This window comes from Petaurus breviceps, unplaced genomic scaffold (genome assembly GCF_028583685.1).
Source record: "Petaurus breviceps papuanus isolate PSGF00001 unplaced genomic scaffold, PetGlider_PUasm1.0 175, whole genome shotgun sequence".
NCBI classification, from domain to species: domain Eukaryota; kingdom Metazoa; phylum Chordata; class Mammalia; order Diprotodontia; family Petauridae; genus Petaurus; species Petaurus breviceps.
The window spans coordinates 39,290,978-39,304,910 of record NW_027185764.1 but is presented as its reverse complement, the minus strand read 5'-3'; the positions used below and the strand labels follow the sequence as shown (position 1 = coordinate 39,304,910).

At 38.0% G+C, this 13,933-nt stretch overlaps 1 protein-coding gene, 1 long non-coding RNA gene and 2 other non-coding genes across 4 annotated transcripts in view; 1 reads left to right on the top strand and 3 right to left on the bottom strand.

The window, feature by feature from the left end:
- Positions 1–3,816: 3,816 nt before the first annotated feature.
- On the bottom strand, positions 3,817–9,396 carry COX7C (cytochrome c oxidase subunit 7C). The gene is made up of 3 exons (XM_069085068.1): positions 9,190–9,396; positions 5,441–5,579; positions 3,817–3,917 (listed from the first exon to the last, which is right to left on the bottom strand). The coding sequence occupies exons 1-2, from the start codon at positions 9,262–9,264 to the stop codon at positions 5,463–5,465; spliced, it is 192 nt and encodes a 63-aa protein (XP_068941169.1). The 5' UTR covers positions 9,265–9,396; the 3' UTR covers positions 3,817–3,917; positions 5,441–5,462.
- LOC138159245 (small nucleolar RNA Z39) lies at positions 4,135–4,197 on the bottom strand. The gene has a single exon (XR_011167846.1). It is a non-coding gene; the product is annotated as a small nucleolar RNA Z39 (small nucleolar RNA).
- LOC138159246 (small nucleolar RNA Z39) lies at positions 8,055–8,116 on the bottom strand. Its single transcript, XR_011167847.1, has one exon. It is a non-coding gene; the product is annotated as a small nucleolar RNA Z39 (small nucleolar RNA).
- Positions 9,397–9,437: 41 nt separating the features above from the next.
- Positions 9,438–13,933, top strand: part of LOC138158819 (uncharacterized) — a 21,974-nt gene continuing 17,478 nt past the window's right edge. The window contains exon 1 of the long non-coding RNA XR_011167727.1: positions 9,438–9,530. This is a non-coding gene — a long non-coding RNA (uncharacterized lncRNA). The remainder of the gene's footprint in view (positions 9,531–13,933) is intronic.

Below are 13,933 nucleotides of genomic sequence, written 5' to 3'. Positions count from 1 at the left end.
TTTCTCAAACATATGGAGAATTGAGTCAAATTTATAATTAATAAGAGCCAGCTACTCCCTTAATAAAATGGTCAAAAGATATGAACAGGCAGTTTTCAAAAGAAGAACTCAAAGCTAGCTATAGTCACATAAAAAAATCCTCTAAATCATTATTGACTAAAGAAATACTAATTAAAACAACTCTGGGTACTACCTCACACCTATCAGAAATGACATGCTAGAAGGGGTGAAGGAAAATAGGTACATTAATGAATTGTTGGTAGAATAGCAAATTGGTCTAACCATTTTGGAGTACATTCTGGAACTATGCCCAAAGGGCTATAAAACTGTGCATACCTTTTGATCCAGTAACATCACTACTAGGTATGTACCCAAAAGAGATTAAAAAAAAAAAAAGGAAAAGTACCTTTACGTACAAAATATTTATGGCAGCTTTTTGTGTTGACAAATAATTGGAAATTGAGGGGATGCTCATCAATTGGGGAAGGGCTTAACAAGTTGTAGTATGATTGTGATATAATACAATTGAGCTATAAAAAATTATGGGGGTGAGGGTAGTTTCAGAAAAAAAAAAGCCTATGAACTGATGCAAAATGAAGAACCAGATCACTGGGCACAGTAACAATGCTGTAATGCTGACCAAATATGAAAAACCCGGGTATTCTGATCAATAGTGATCCAAGACAATTACAAAGGGTTCATGATGAAAAAATGCTATCCACCTCCAGAGAGAGAGCTGATGAACTGAGTGCAAATTAAAATATAATTTTCTTTTTTTCCCCTTTTCTTTGCAATATGGCTAATATGGAAATGTCTTGCCTGATTTCACATTTATAATTGATATCATATTGTTTGCCTTCTCAGTGTGTGGGGAAGGAATGGAATAACAGAATCGGGAACTCAAAATTTAAAATGAATGTTAAAAGTAATTCTTTTAAAAAATAAAGTTCTTACACTTGCCCAAAAGATCAATTCATTCCAATGAAAATAACACTTCTTTCTCTCAAATTAACTATCTTGCAAATGGAGTATGGTAAAAACAAACAGAAAACAATACCTATATTTGTTTTATGGATTGTGTATACTACTGTGGCTTGATTATGTGAGATGGTTGTTTTTCCTTCACCTGTAATTTAGCTTGACATCTGTGCATGAATATCAGAAGCCCAGCAAAGCTATAATTTCCTAGCCCTTTAACAGTAGTATAATTAAACCATTTGTAGGCAGCATGAATTTAATTGACATGTAAACAGTATGTTTGCAGATGATAAGCACTTATTTCCATATCAAAAATGGAAAATATTAAGATTTTTTTCCCTCTGCAATTCTTCTCAGACTTTGAATAGTTATTTATTTTCTCCATAATTATAAGAATCCCTTTGAGTCCAAATTAATATTTATCTTAGTATGAAGAGGGGTGGAATGCTATGTAATGACACACTAACACCAGGATAAACATTTAAATATCTTGTGTGTAAAGTATAGGACGTGATTCCTACTCATGTGTGATCAATGATCAACTAGATGACCTTACAGGGTCATAGATTTAGAGGTCAAAGAGACCCTCGTGGTTGAGTCCAATCTCATTTTATAATTGTGATAATTGAGGTTCAGAGATGTTAAGAGCCTTCCTCCAAGCCACATAGTAATATGTGACCTACAGATTGGACTGGTCCTCTTATTGCAACATGCCTTCCACTGCACCATGGATACTTGCCACTGAGGTCCCTTTCAGGTTGGGGATATTTACCTTCCAATTCTATGAAACAGCATATAGAAATATCAAAGAAGAAACAAATAAGATAAAAGTGTGTTTACAAAAGGGAATTATTTTCTTTTGGAAGGGGGTAGGGAGATTGATCTATGGTTTTCCCAAGATTTGGGGTTCCCTGAATGCCTTCTCCTCCCATGATCAGGACCTGAGGTAGAAGAGCTCCCTTTTGCTCTAAAGTAGAACTAATAGGTGTTCCAAAAATTTAGAGTCTCTAAAAACATGCACAGGCCCTTCCCCACATACTATTGTTACAGCAATGCTACACATGAAGATATCAAGCAACAGTAGTTAGTGGAAACAATAGCAGTACCAAGGGTTATATTTTTAACTTTTTATTTTTTGGTATCTTGTTTTCCAGGCCCTGGGCTATGAGACTTGCCAATTTCCTTAGTTGTGAGAGGAGCCATTTTCAACACACATTAATCATTATAGCTTATCTTACTGAAAACTTTTATCTAGGCAAACCAATGCAGGAACTATGAAGGGAATATATATTTTTTTAAATAGCTCTAGGTCCTAGAAGCAATTCAGGACAAACAGCTTTGATTAATCAGATTTGTTCCTATCCTAACTGATATCTGCTAATCAGATGTTTGACTGTAGATAAATCACTCAACCTGTTTCCTTTTTCCTTCTTTAACAAGGGGGTGTCTGTATTACTAACTACTCAGGTTAGTTTTGAGGGAAGCATTTTGTAAACCAAAGAGCTATATAAATGTTTGGGACTTGTACTTAAACAAGCCATCTAAGGCATCAGTTAGAATGTTTCTGGGAATGGTATAGAGATATCATTCTCCATGCAAAAACATAAAGTTCTTTTTTTATGTTTTAAAGGTTTTAGGTTAAGAGAGAGAACATTGCAAAGTGATTTTCTTAAAGTATGGTTCTGGCTGGCCATGGCACTTCACTACTCATTAAACTCCAGCGAATCCTCATTAGTTCTATGGTTGAATATAAACCCCTCTATCTAGCCCTTTACAGGACGATTCCAACAGCTGCCTTATACTTCGTGCTGAATTACACACCTTGTTGCTCCTCTCACTTTTCAGATCCCTTCTGTATCTTTTCACACTGGGGACGCATGCTCATCTCCACTCAATTCCTTCAAGCCTCAACTCAAATTTCACCTTCAAGTCTTTCCTGATTCCTTCCCCTAAGTTATTTTAGATTTTGTACACACTTGTAAATGGAAACACTGTCCCCCTCCTGATGGAATAGAAAAAACCCTAGTACCCATCACAGTACATAGGAGCTTAAATAATTACTTGCTGTTTGCAGTTGGCGAAAATATCAAAGGATCAGAAAAATGAATGTGTATCTGGTTGGTGCAGGGGATAAGGTGAATAGGTAAGTTTATCTTGAGACAAAGGTTAGTAGATGAAAGAGTGATAGTTGCTTAACTTGAAGGTAGGATGAAATTATTAGGTTATGGAAAACAAGAAGGTAGGTGGATACTGAATTTTTAAAAATGGAGTACTTCAGCATCTGAGGAACAGACACAAAGCATAATCAAAGAAGTAATCACTGATTAAGCACTTTTTGATAGTTTAGTCACTGGCACAGATTATCAGTTGTTCACATATGTAGAAATTCTGCTATAAAATTTGGTTAAATGCTCACAGGCAAACTGGAAAAGATATATGGTGGTGTGTTCATTCATGAAAAAAAGATAAGGTCAGAGGATAGCCAGTTATAATTCTACATGAATAATGTTGCTACTGAATTCTGAGCCCAAATCACCCACCTTGGCAATAACAATCACTTAAGGAGTGAATAGTCTAAAGCAGATATTATTTTACATATATGAGTGACAGTAAAATGGTCAAATTAATGAACACATGATCCAATATATTCAATAAAGAGATGACTCAGGGGAACTTAGGTGGCACAGTGAATAGAGCACAGGCCCTGGAGTCAGGAAGACTTCAGTTCAAATCCCACCTCAGACACTTAACACTTACTAGCTGTGTGACCTTGGACAAGTCATTCAAACCCAACTGCCCTGCATCCCCTTTCCAAAAAAAAGAGATGACTCCAAAACATTCATTTAATAGGTTTATTTACAAAGACATATACCATGGTAAATAGTTTGCTTACTCCATTCTTCAAAACTGCTTTTGTAAGTGGTTGTTGTTCTTCAAGTCTGGGAAAGAAAAAGCACAGAATTTCAATTAACCATGCTCGCAAATATCTGTTCATTTCACAGAACAATGGGATCTTTAATTTTTAACTTTTAAGTTCCATAACTGCATTTAAGGACAGGTTCTAGTCTATTAGAGTATTAGTTAAAAAAAAATTACAACTTAGATACCTAGCTTCTACAATCATCTATATACACAAGTTCATTTAGTTATGACTGGTACATCAGAAAGCGTTTACAGTATCATGGTTTTATTCATAATGAATTGCCACATCATATGTACCAATAAACCTAATTTCTATTCAATTATGGGGGCTGGACTACTCAAGTGGAGGGATATATACCTAGAAAACCTGAGACTACCTTCCAATTTCTTGAGCACCAATTCACTAATATGATCAATTTGAGCACAATGAAGAACCATATTTACTACCCTAATTCAGGTTCTTAGCACCTCTAGTTTACCACTACTATAGCTGGCTTCCTAATGAATTCTCCCTTGTTTTCACTTTCTCACATTTCCAACATATCCTTCAGAAAGAACAAATGGTCCTGTGACCATATGCTATTCTCTTGCTCAAAAGTCTTTAGTGACTTCTTGCTGTTTCTAAAAGAGAACCTCTCCAATTTAGCACTTAAGGCATAGTCCCACAATCTAGCTTCATCTTCCTTTACTACTACCCACCACACACTCTAAATTCCAGAGAAATTTGACTACCAGTCATTCCTAGGACTCAACATACTATTTCTAATCACTAAGCATTAGAACAAGCTGTTCTTCATGTCTAGGTAACACTCCACACTCTGCCTCTCAAAATCTTCTCAAGGTTCAACTTGGGTGCCACCTGCGCCATAAGGCCTTCCCTGTCCCTGCCCTCCTTTCCATACCCACCACAAATCTAGATCTTATCTGTGTACATGTGGTTATCTCTCAGCAAAATATAAGCTCTTTCAGGGAAGAGTATTATTTCTATGTAATATCTTCATATACCTAAAGACTAATACAGCATTATATACATATTAGGCATATACATGGTTATTAAGTAGCACAACAGGAATTTGAATCTAGGTCCTGATTCCAAATACAACACTTTTTACCCTACATCCTGCTGTGCTCCTACTGCTTGAGAAAGAAATTTTAGCAAAACAAAAGGGCCAAGAAGACAGTCTGAAGAGAGCTGAAAAATAAGTGGCTCACATGCAAATGGAGGCAGAAAATGTAGGTTCAAGACTGAACCCTTCAAAGTTTAGCAGTGAAAGAGCCAATAAAATAGTAATTTGGGAAGATGGCAAGAGTTCACATGAAGATTAGCTGAAACTGTGGAAGAAAACTAGAAAGACCCAATGATAAATAGGACATCTGTCAGAGTTCTGAGAAGCCTAGTTAAATTTAAAGAATTGAATTGTGGAAGAAATCACCCCATTTATGGAATCACAGATTTTTAAAGAAAAGCTTACTTTAAGTAGTAAGCAAGAGAAAGAACAGTAGAAATATTCGCTTTTTAGCAAGAAATAAATGTAGTTACCTGATTCCTATAGAGGTGAATCTTATTTCTTAAGCAGCTGATGTCTTACTATAAGGAAAGGTGCAGCAAATCCAGATCCAAAGAATACAGTCATCATTGCCAACAATCGCCATTTGTTTTCTACTGAAAACGGCAGGTTCTTTGGAGAAAGAAAACAGTAAGAGTAGTCAATGAATGTTGATGGCAACATAGAAATCAGTTATCAGTGAATTAGGGGGAAATATGATTAACTCCTAAATGTATACTTCCATTGCTGAGTTTCTGTATAACAAAAGCATAAATATATTACTACTGCCAGTTCCTTAAAGGGTAGGGTAATGGGAAATAAATCTCTGTATTCCCCCAAAAATGTAGAGATAAAAAGTAAATTTTCTACAGGATAAAGAAAAATTTGCGTGTCTATGTGTTATCTTTATCCTTTAGGAACACACTGCCTACATTTAGAGAAAAGATTTGCAAAAATATTATATATCATCACAGCAGTGCCATGAGCAGTACAGGGATGAGTGCTACAGGAGGTCTGAGGAAAGACAAATCATGAATACAGGTATCAGAAGAAGGTATCAGAAAAGGGCCTTAATGGCCAGATTACATTTTTGTAGGTAGGGATGTAAAAGGGAAGAGAAAAGCAATAGTGGTAATATTTTAGTAGTAGTTGGACAAACAAGGGAGTTAGGGAATGTCCAAGGTGTGCCAAGAGAATAGACATTTGGTAAAATCAAAGGTTTTCTAGATAGGAACAGTAGTAGTTAAGAGTAAAAAGACTACAAAGGTCCTAGTCAAAGGTTTAAATATCAGGCTATATATGGTATCTGTCTTCATGTGGTAGGCAACAGAAGTTTTTAAAGAAAGAGATTTTTAGAATCAAAACTACATTTCGATGAGAATGAAAAAAAAAAAAGAAAGCTAGAAGTAAAAAGGAAGCTAGAAAATGTCAACCAGACCAGAACCAGTCTCTAATCTATGGGTAGCTGGAGTAAAACAAAGCAGGCTAGAACTAGGAGAATCAGGAATAAAACAGAATTAAATTTCAGAGTGAGAAAAATGACTTGCAAGCAATGATGCAAGTGCTAGAGCCCCACCCCTAGTGGGAGGGACCTGGTTTATTGTGGGGAGATCTCAATACTTATACCTATGGCTACACAGTGAGCTATAGCCCTGAAAATGAGGGGTAACAGCAACAATGTGACAAGTTAGATTCATAGTAGAGGTTCATGGCTAGAAGCAATTCTTCAATTTTGCTATGGCTAAAATCATGCAGAGGGTGAACACAAAGGATTGTTGTTATGCCAAGTTCAGGGCACAATCTGCTTGCTGGACTTTAGCTCTGGAAAACAGGGTATCTTTCTAATATCTTGACAAAAATCAGTGCTACTATGGTACTTTAGGTTTATGAATAAAATTAAGCCAATCATTTACTAATTTCTATAATGTATTATTAGAGATCCTAACTTATTTACTTCATGTTAAACCTGCAAAGAAATTCTTTTATTCACATATAGATGCACACGTATTACTCATTACTCATTGAAAATTACAAGGAGATAAACCCCAACTCATTATAAGAAAGAATTTACACACTTAGAACTGTCCAAAAACCAGAATGAGTAAACTTAATTAATCTTGAGTAAATTTTCCATGTCTGGAGGTATCTCAATAAATATTGATTCTGTTAGGACTATTAAGAAGGAATTAGAGTTTGGATTGGGGGCAATCTTAGACTAGATGACCTGTAACAAAAATTATTATTTTTTCTTTATAAACAATGTACTGGATAATGATAAATCATAGTAGCTATCTGTTGAAAAGTCAATAACTACTAGAAAGACTAATATTCTGTGACCTTAAAAGAGAACTTGGGAAAGAAAATGGAAATGATATTTGATCATTCCTTTAATTATCCCTTCAGCAGTACTATATCATATTTGTACTACATTATTTATAGCAAACTTTACTAAAAAGTTGATTCTTCTAAAGAAATGATTACTTATAACTTGGAGGCAGGCAATAATTATCTCTAAGTCTGAGTTTTACTTTGGGGGGTAGAACTAGTCAAGAAAACAATAAGGTTGTATATTGTGCCTTCTTTAATAGCATGGAAGAATTATCTAAGTGAATTGAAATGAAGGATTTACTAGGTCATAAGCATTATGGTGCTTGTTTTTTCCTTCAAAGGGATAAGGGGTAGGGATGGTGGGATAGACTGAATTTTACCTAGGGGAATTCCAAATTAGCTGCAAGGTTGTTTGCTGAAAGGGACATTAGATTCAAGCAGTATCATAGTTTCAAAGCCAGTTATCATTATTCCATTATTATAAAGTTTAATATTATTACAGTAAGACCAAGAGGAAATAAATTTTACTGGTGTGACATTTAAAACAGTTACAAAGGCAATCTTAAACAGCACTAGTTTATTTAAAAAAAAAGGGGGGGGGCATTTGGCTGAGTTTTCAGGTATCTGCATCCTTCTATACTATTGTCCTATGTGCCTACCTACTCCTGTTTCTTCTGTATGCACCCAGACAGCCTAAGATACTGCTCTGGACAGTGGATCCCAAATAAATGGTACTGGTAACACTTTATAAAAGCTTAAAGAATTAGATTAAGTATATGGTACATCAGAAAGCGTTTACAGTATCATGGTTTTTCATACTGTATGATTCTCATCACATGTACCACATAAAGGAAATCAAACCAATAAAAAAAAAGATAAAAGGGTCTACATTCTATTATGCAAAAGCTGGCTATGTTGTATCAATCTATGACTAGTATCAGTTAGCCTCTTTTTCCTGCTCTTAGCTACTGGGGCCTTCACTCCACATAAAGCAATTTAGAATGTGGATAAAGGCTTTTAATGGGCAAAAATCTTCCATTCAAAGAGCTGACTTCTGGGGCCTATTCAGATCGTTTACTCCAACCACTCATTTAACAGATGAGGGAGCTAAGCCTTAAACTACTTGTCCAAGATTACATAGATTATAGGTGACAACTGTCAAAAACTGACCTCAGGTCCTCCTGTTCCAAATCCCGTGATCTTTGCCAGACACCTTTACTTAAATAAGGCCCTATAAGAGGGTGACTGAGGCTCTCACTACAGAGTCCAGGTTTCGTTTTCACTTTGTAATGAATGACCTTCACTGGGGCCTCCACGTAGTTCTGGGCCTTGTTCTTCCACTGCTATTGTCTCCTAGGCAGTTACCTTTCCCACCAGGGACTAAAATAATGAGGAAACAATTAGTCTCCAGCTTGCTGTCTTCCCTTTTTTTTCCATTGTGTGACGCAAAATCCAAGAGGCCTGGAATTTATGCCTGGCTCTGCCACCCAAAAGCTGCATGACCTTGGTCAAGTCACTTCTCCCTGGGGCTCAGCGTCCCCGTCAGTAAAAAAAACAAAACAAACAAACCGGGGTTGCCCTTAATGAGGTCATGGATTGAGAGAAGAAAAGGACCGCAGGAGGTCATCTGGTCCTATCAGTGATTTTACAGAAGAAGCAACTGCGGCTCAACAACGAACAAGTGACTTGTTCATATGAGGTCACGAAGCTCAGAGTCTGTGGTGGGGTCCGACGCCGGGCCCTCCCGCTTCCCCTCGGCCCCGGAGCCTGTGCTGTTCGGGGGCCCCCGGCCTTGCCCCTCTGTAACGGCGGAGAGCCATCGCAAATGGAGCCGAGGCCGCGGCGGGGAGGTCGGGACGCCCGCCCCAGCCTACCGGACCTTCCCGCCCTCTGCCCCGGCCCCGGCCGCATTTACCTTTCCCGGACCCTCCTCATAATGGCTCCTGCGAACCAAGGAGGTGGAGAACCTGCGCAAGCTCTGTCCCAACATGGCTCTGCCGAGGGCTCCGCGACGACCGCAGAAGAGGCCGCAACGGAGGAGGAAGAAATGGCTCCGAGTACCCTTCTCCCTACTGACCTTGCTCCTTCCTGGGCGGGCGACCGCTCAAGGGGGATGATGGGATGTGTGGGGGGGAGGAAGAGGAAGACAAAAACCGGAAATGCGGCTCTGCGAACTCTCCAGGGCATTGTGGGAAATGTAGTTCCGAGGTCACTACCATGAGCTAAGCCTTGTTTCCCTTTACTTGATGTAATTGGGTGAGTTAATATTCATTCTCCTCCATCTGCACTCTTCTTCCTGATGTTAGGACCAAGTTTGTATTATAGTGATTACTGTGATTTTCTCCCTTACTAGATATGTACCTGCAACTAAGAGTACATCTTAGTACCTCTGAACCTGTACAGGCACAAGCTGTCTCATGTTTGCAAACACATTCCCTCCCATCCCCCACCTCCCAGTTTATTACAATCCTTCATTTCCTGTAAGGCAAGGATTCTTAGCTATTTTTGTGTACCTGTCATGATGGACCACTTTGGCAGAATGGTGAAGCCTATAGACCCCTTTCTCAGGATAATGAAAATGATAATTTTTTTAAATGCATAAAATACATAGGATTGTAATGGAAATTTGTTGTATCAAAATAGTCGTCATAAATGCACACACAAACACACATGCACACATCCTATGGATGGATGTTCATATGGATGTATATATCTTTCTATATGTAATACACACAAATTCACTGATGTCAGGTTAGGAACCACTGCTTTAAGGTTTATTTTAGGTTCTGCCTCTTCTGAGAAGGTTTTGATACTTCTCTCTTTCCCTGATTATTAGTCACCTTTCCCTCCTCAAATTTCATTTTTTTTTTTAACTTATCTCTTCATATATCTTATTCTGCAGGAGAATGTTAGTTCCGGCAGGATTTTGTAAAAAAAAAAAAAAAATTGTACTGGCTTACTATTTTAAATATAATTGGTGCTTAGTAAATATGTGTTTTGGTAAATTGAATACAGTTGAAATAAATCTTTCTCTCCTTCATACAGACCCTAGTGTTTTGCATATAGCTTATACTTAATAAGAGTTTGTAGAATTTAATTGAATTCAATCTTCAGAGACCATCTTGTTGTGTGCCTGATTATTCCTGTCCATTTAACCTGGTTTTCTCTTCTCTCAGATGGAATGGATAAGAAAGTAGTCCACCTTTTCCTCTTTATACTATTATCAGGCTTTATTTTTGACCCAGAATAGGATTACTGGAATTAATTACCAACTCTTACTCAACACTTTCCACTATGTATTAACTGGCTGTTTTCAAAAATAGAATTTACTCACAACTAGCAAAGATTTGTTGCCTATATCTACAAACGTATTAAAGAAAGCAATTGGTACAATAATTTTGGAAAGCGGGAATTACGCAAATCAACTGACTCAAATATCCATACCCTTTCCCACAATGCCCCAGACGGTTTGCAGCGCTGCATGTCTGGCTTTTTTCTTCCTCTTTCTCCCCCACACATCCCATCATTGTAGTACTTTATAGATTGCAGTACTGGGCTTATACCCCAAAGAAGCCATTCATAAGGAGGAACTCCCCATATACACCAAAATATTTATAGTAGCACTTTTTTTGATAGCAAAAGCTTAGGGGGCAGCCAGGTAGCACAGCGAGTAAGAAAACCGGCCCTGTGTCAGGATCTAGACCAGGGGATCGAATCTGGGCTCAGACACTTAGCACCCACCCAGAAACACCTGGCAATGTAACCTTGAGCAAGTTACTTAACCCCAATTGCTTTAAAAAAAAAATTTTTTTTTAAAAACTTAGAAACAAAGTAGATAGCCATTGATTGGAAAATGGCAAAAAGAAAATTATTGTACATAAACGTTATGGAATACTACTAACTGTGCTGGAAGAAATGATGAATGTGATGATACAGAGAAACAGAAAAATATATGTATGTATGCATGTTTAGATATGTATATATGTGTATAATGATCCAGAGTGAAGTAAAATAGAGCTAAGAAAACAATATACACAATGACTACAACAATGTAAATTGAAAGAACAACCCCACAAACAAATCAAAAGAGAATATTACAAAATTATAGACGACAATCATGACTCAAAAGAGCCATTCCCAAATCTATCCCTTCATTGTATTTGCTTTGGAGTTTCTTCATTGTCTTGATTTTATTGATTTCTGTTCTTTTCTTTTTCTTTGTTTTGTTTTAAAAATACTGTTTGTTATGGGTTATGGCTCTTTAGAGAGGAAGAAAAGTGTTACTGGGGAAAATTGATAACATAAAAAACAGAAGACAGTAATAAAAATGATTAAAAATAAAAATACATTTGATATTTTTGTACAAGCTTTAAAAAGAATAAATTCACACATTTAAAGACCTACTATGTGCAAGACACTGGAGACTAAATTTGAAACATAAACACAGTCTCAGTCCAGGGATATACTATCTTAACCTTTCTTCTGAGCTCCTTCCCGGCATCTCTAACTGCCTATTGTACATTTGAAATGTCAACCCTGACCAAAAGACCAATGAACTATAGCAGCTCTATAACTGCTGTTGATGCTAAAAACCCAGAGAACTCACACAGGTTATCAAAACCACAGTTAACTCTAAAAAGAAAATAAAACAAAATAAACCAAAAGAGCTAACAGTGGTTATAAGCAAAAAAGCTGTCTTTATTTTTTTGGAAGAGGAAAACTAGATACATATGTGCCAGGACCCCACCTTCCCGTGTTCCAGCTCCCCCTCTGCAGGAGCCCTGCATTAGTGTGAACAGATCTCAATACTTATACCAGTGTCTATGCAGCGACCTGTACCCCTGACAGTGGAGGAGTAACAGCCACAATGAGAATAGTTTGATTCATAATAAGACTTCATAACTAGATCATGTGTACTAGACGTGCTTGTCTAAGCTCAGGGACCACTTGGTGCTGGTGTGAAACAATTCTAGGATTTTCCTGTGACTCAGATCAACCAGAGGGTGAATGCAAAGGATTGTTGTCATGCCAAGCTCAGGGCATAGCCTGCTTGCTGGGCCTTAGCCCTGGGAAACAGGGTGTCTCCTAATAGTAATAAGAGAGGAGTGGTCTTGGCATGGGGATCCTGACACAGAATAAATGTATGTACCATAAGCATCTCAAACTTAATATGTACAAAATACAACTTATCTTTACCTTCTCCCAACATCCCCCCTTCAAACTTTTTTATGACTGTTGAAAGCACCTCCAGTCACTCAGTTTGCAACTTTGATGTCATCTTCAACTCCTCACTGTCACCTCCTACAGCCAAGCCTTGTTGTTTCTGCCTTCACAAAATCTCTATTACAGGCACAGTGAATAGAGAGCTGGGCCTGGAGTCAGAAAGACTCATCTTCCTGAGTTCAAATCTGGCCTCAGACACTTACTGTGACCCTGGGCAAGTTACTTAACCCTGTGTGTCTCAGTCTCCTCATCTGTAAAATGAGCTGGAGAAGGAAATGGCAAACCACTCCTGTATCTTTGTCAAGTAAACCCCAAATAGGGTCACAAAGATACTGAAATGACTGAACAATAACAACAAAAAGTTACAAGTTCTCTTCACTCTACACATGTAGATGCTACCCCGGTTCAGGTCTTTATCACCTTAAACATGGACAATTACACTATCTTTCTGGCTGGTATCTCTGCTTTGTCTCTTCCCTCTCTACTCCATCCTTCACTCAGCTGCCAGAGCACTTTTCTTAAAGTTTTGACCATGTCAGCCCCCTACTAAGTTTATCCCAGTAGCCCTCTATTGCTTTCAAGATCAAATACAAAATCCTGGGCACTAGACCTCAGTCTTCTTTACTAGTTCATCTGTAGCAGCAAGCACCCTAGCATACCAACCTAGCATGGCTGTTAGCACAGGTTCTTCCATCTGCTTTTCTATAGGAAAGCAACTCAAAATGGGTTAACAATCTTACTTTAATCAATCACTCAGCAACCTGAACTTCAGAGAATACAAATAGAAGTTACAACAGAAAATAACACAATTTAGCAGGGAAGGCTTCCAGCTGCTTGACCATTACATATATACCTAATTAGTTACCAGAGAGGGAAGCACCAACATTTGGGTTTTCAAAGCCGGGGGACTCAATGGCTGCCCAGACTCATCTGGCCAAATCACACAACTCTTCCCAAAGTGATCCCCAAAGCAAAAACCTCACATCAGGGTATATATAGCCTTCTCCTGGGTCAAAAAATGTCACAACCCTCTTGATCCACTGCCCAATCACAAAGTAACAAGGTGTGGGTGTTCCTGAAAAACAAACCTCCCACTACAGGCTCCAGGTAACCACATTCAGCCTATTAGGGGGGAGAGTATATTTTCAAATCAGGGAAGGTTCTCAGATTCACTTAAGCCTACCAAGGGGCCGGGAAGATCTTGAGATTCCCATTACATCATCATGGATATCCTGAACCTTAACTGTAGATATACCCCCAGCTTCAGGCTTCTTTTTCTTCCTATATACTCTCTTGATGAACTCATCAACTCCCATGGTTTCAACTCTTATCTCTGTGCAACTGACTTTTAGAAGTATCTACCTACCTACCTTCCTATCTCTCTATCCATCTCTCTCTCTCTCTCTCTCTCTCTCTCTCTCTCTCTCTCTCTCTCT

Excerpts from the sequence above, each read along its gene's own strand:
- COX7C (XM_069085068.1), bottom strand. The coding sequence starts at position 9,264 with ATGTTGGGACAGAGCTTGCGCAGGTTCTCCACCTCCTTGGTTCGCAGG. Across the intron at positions 5,580-9,189 it reads ATGAGGAGGGTCCGGGAAAG|AACCTGCCGTTTTCAGTAGA; the intron begins GTAAATGCGGCC and ends CTTTCTCCAAAG.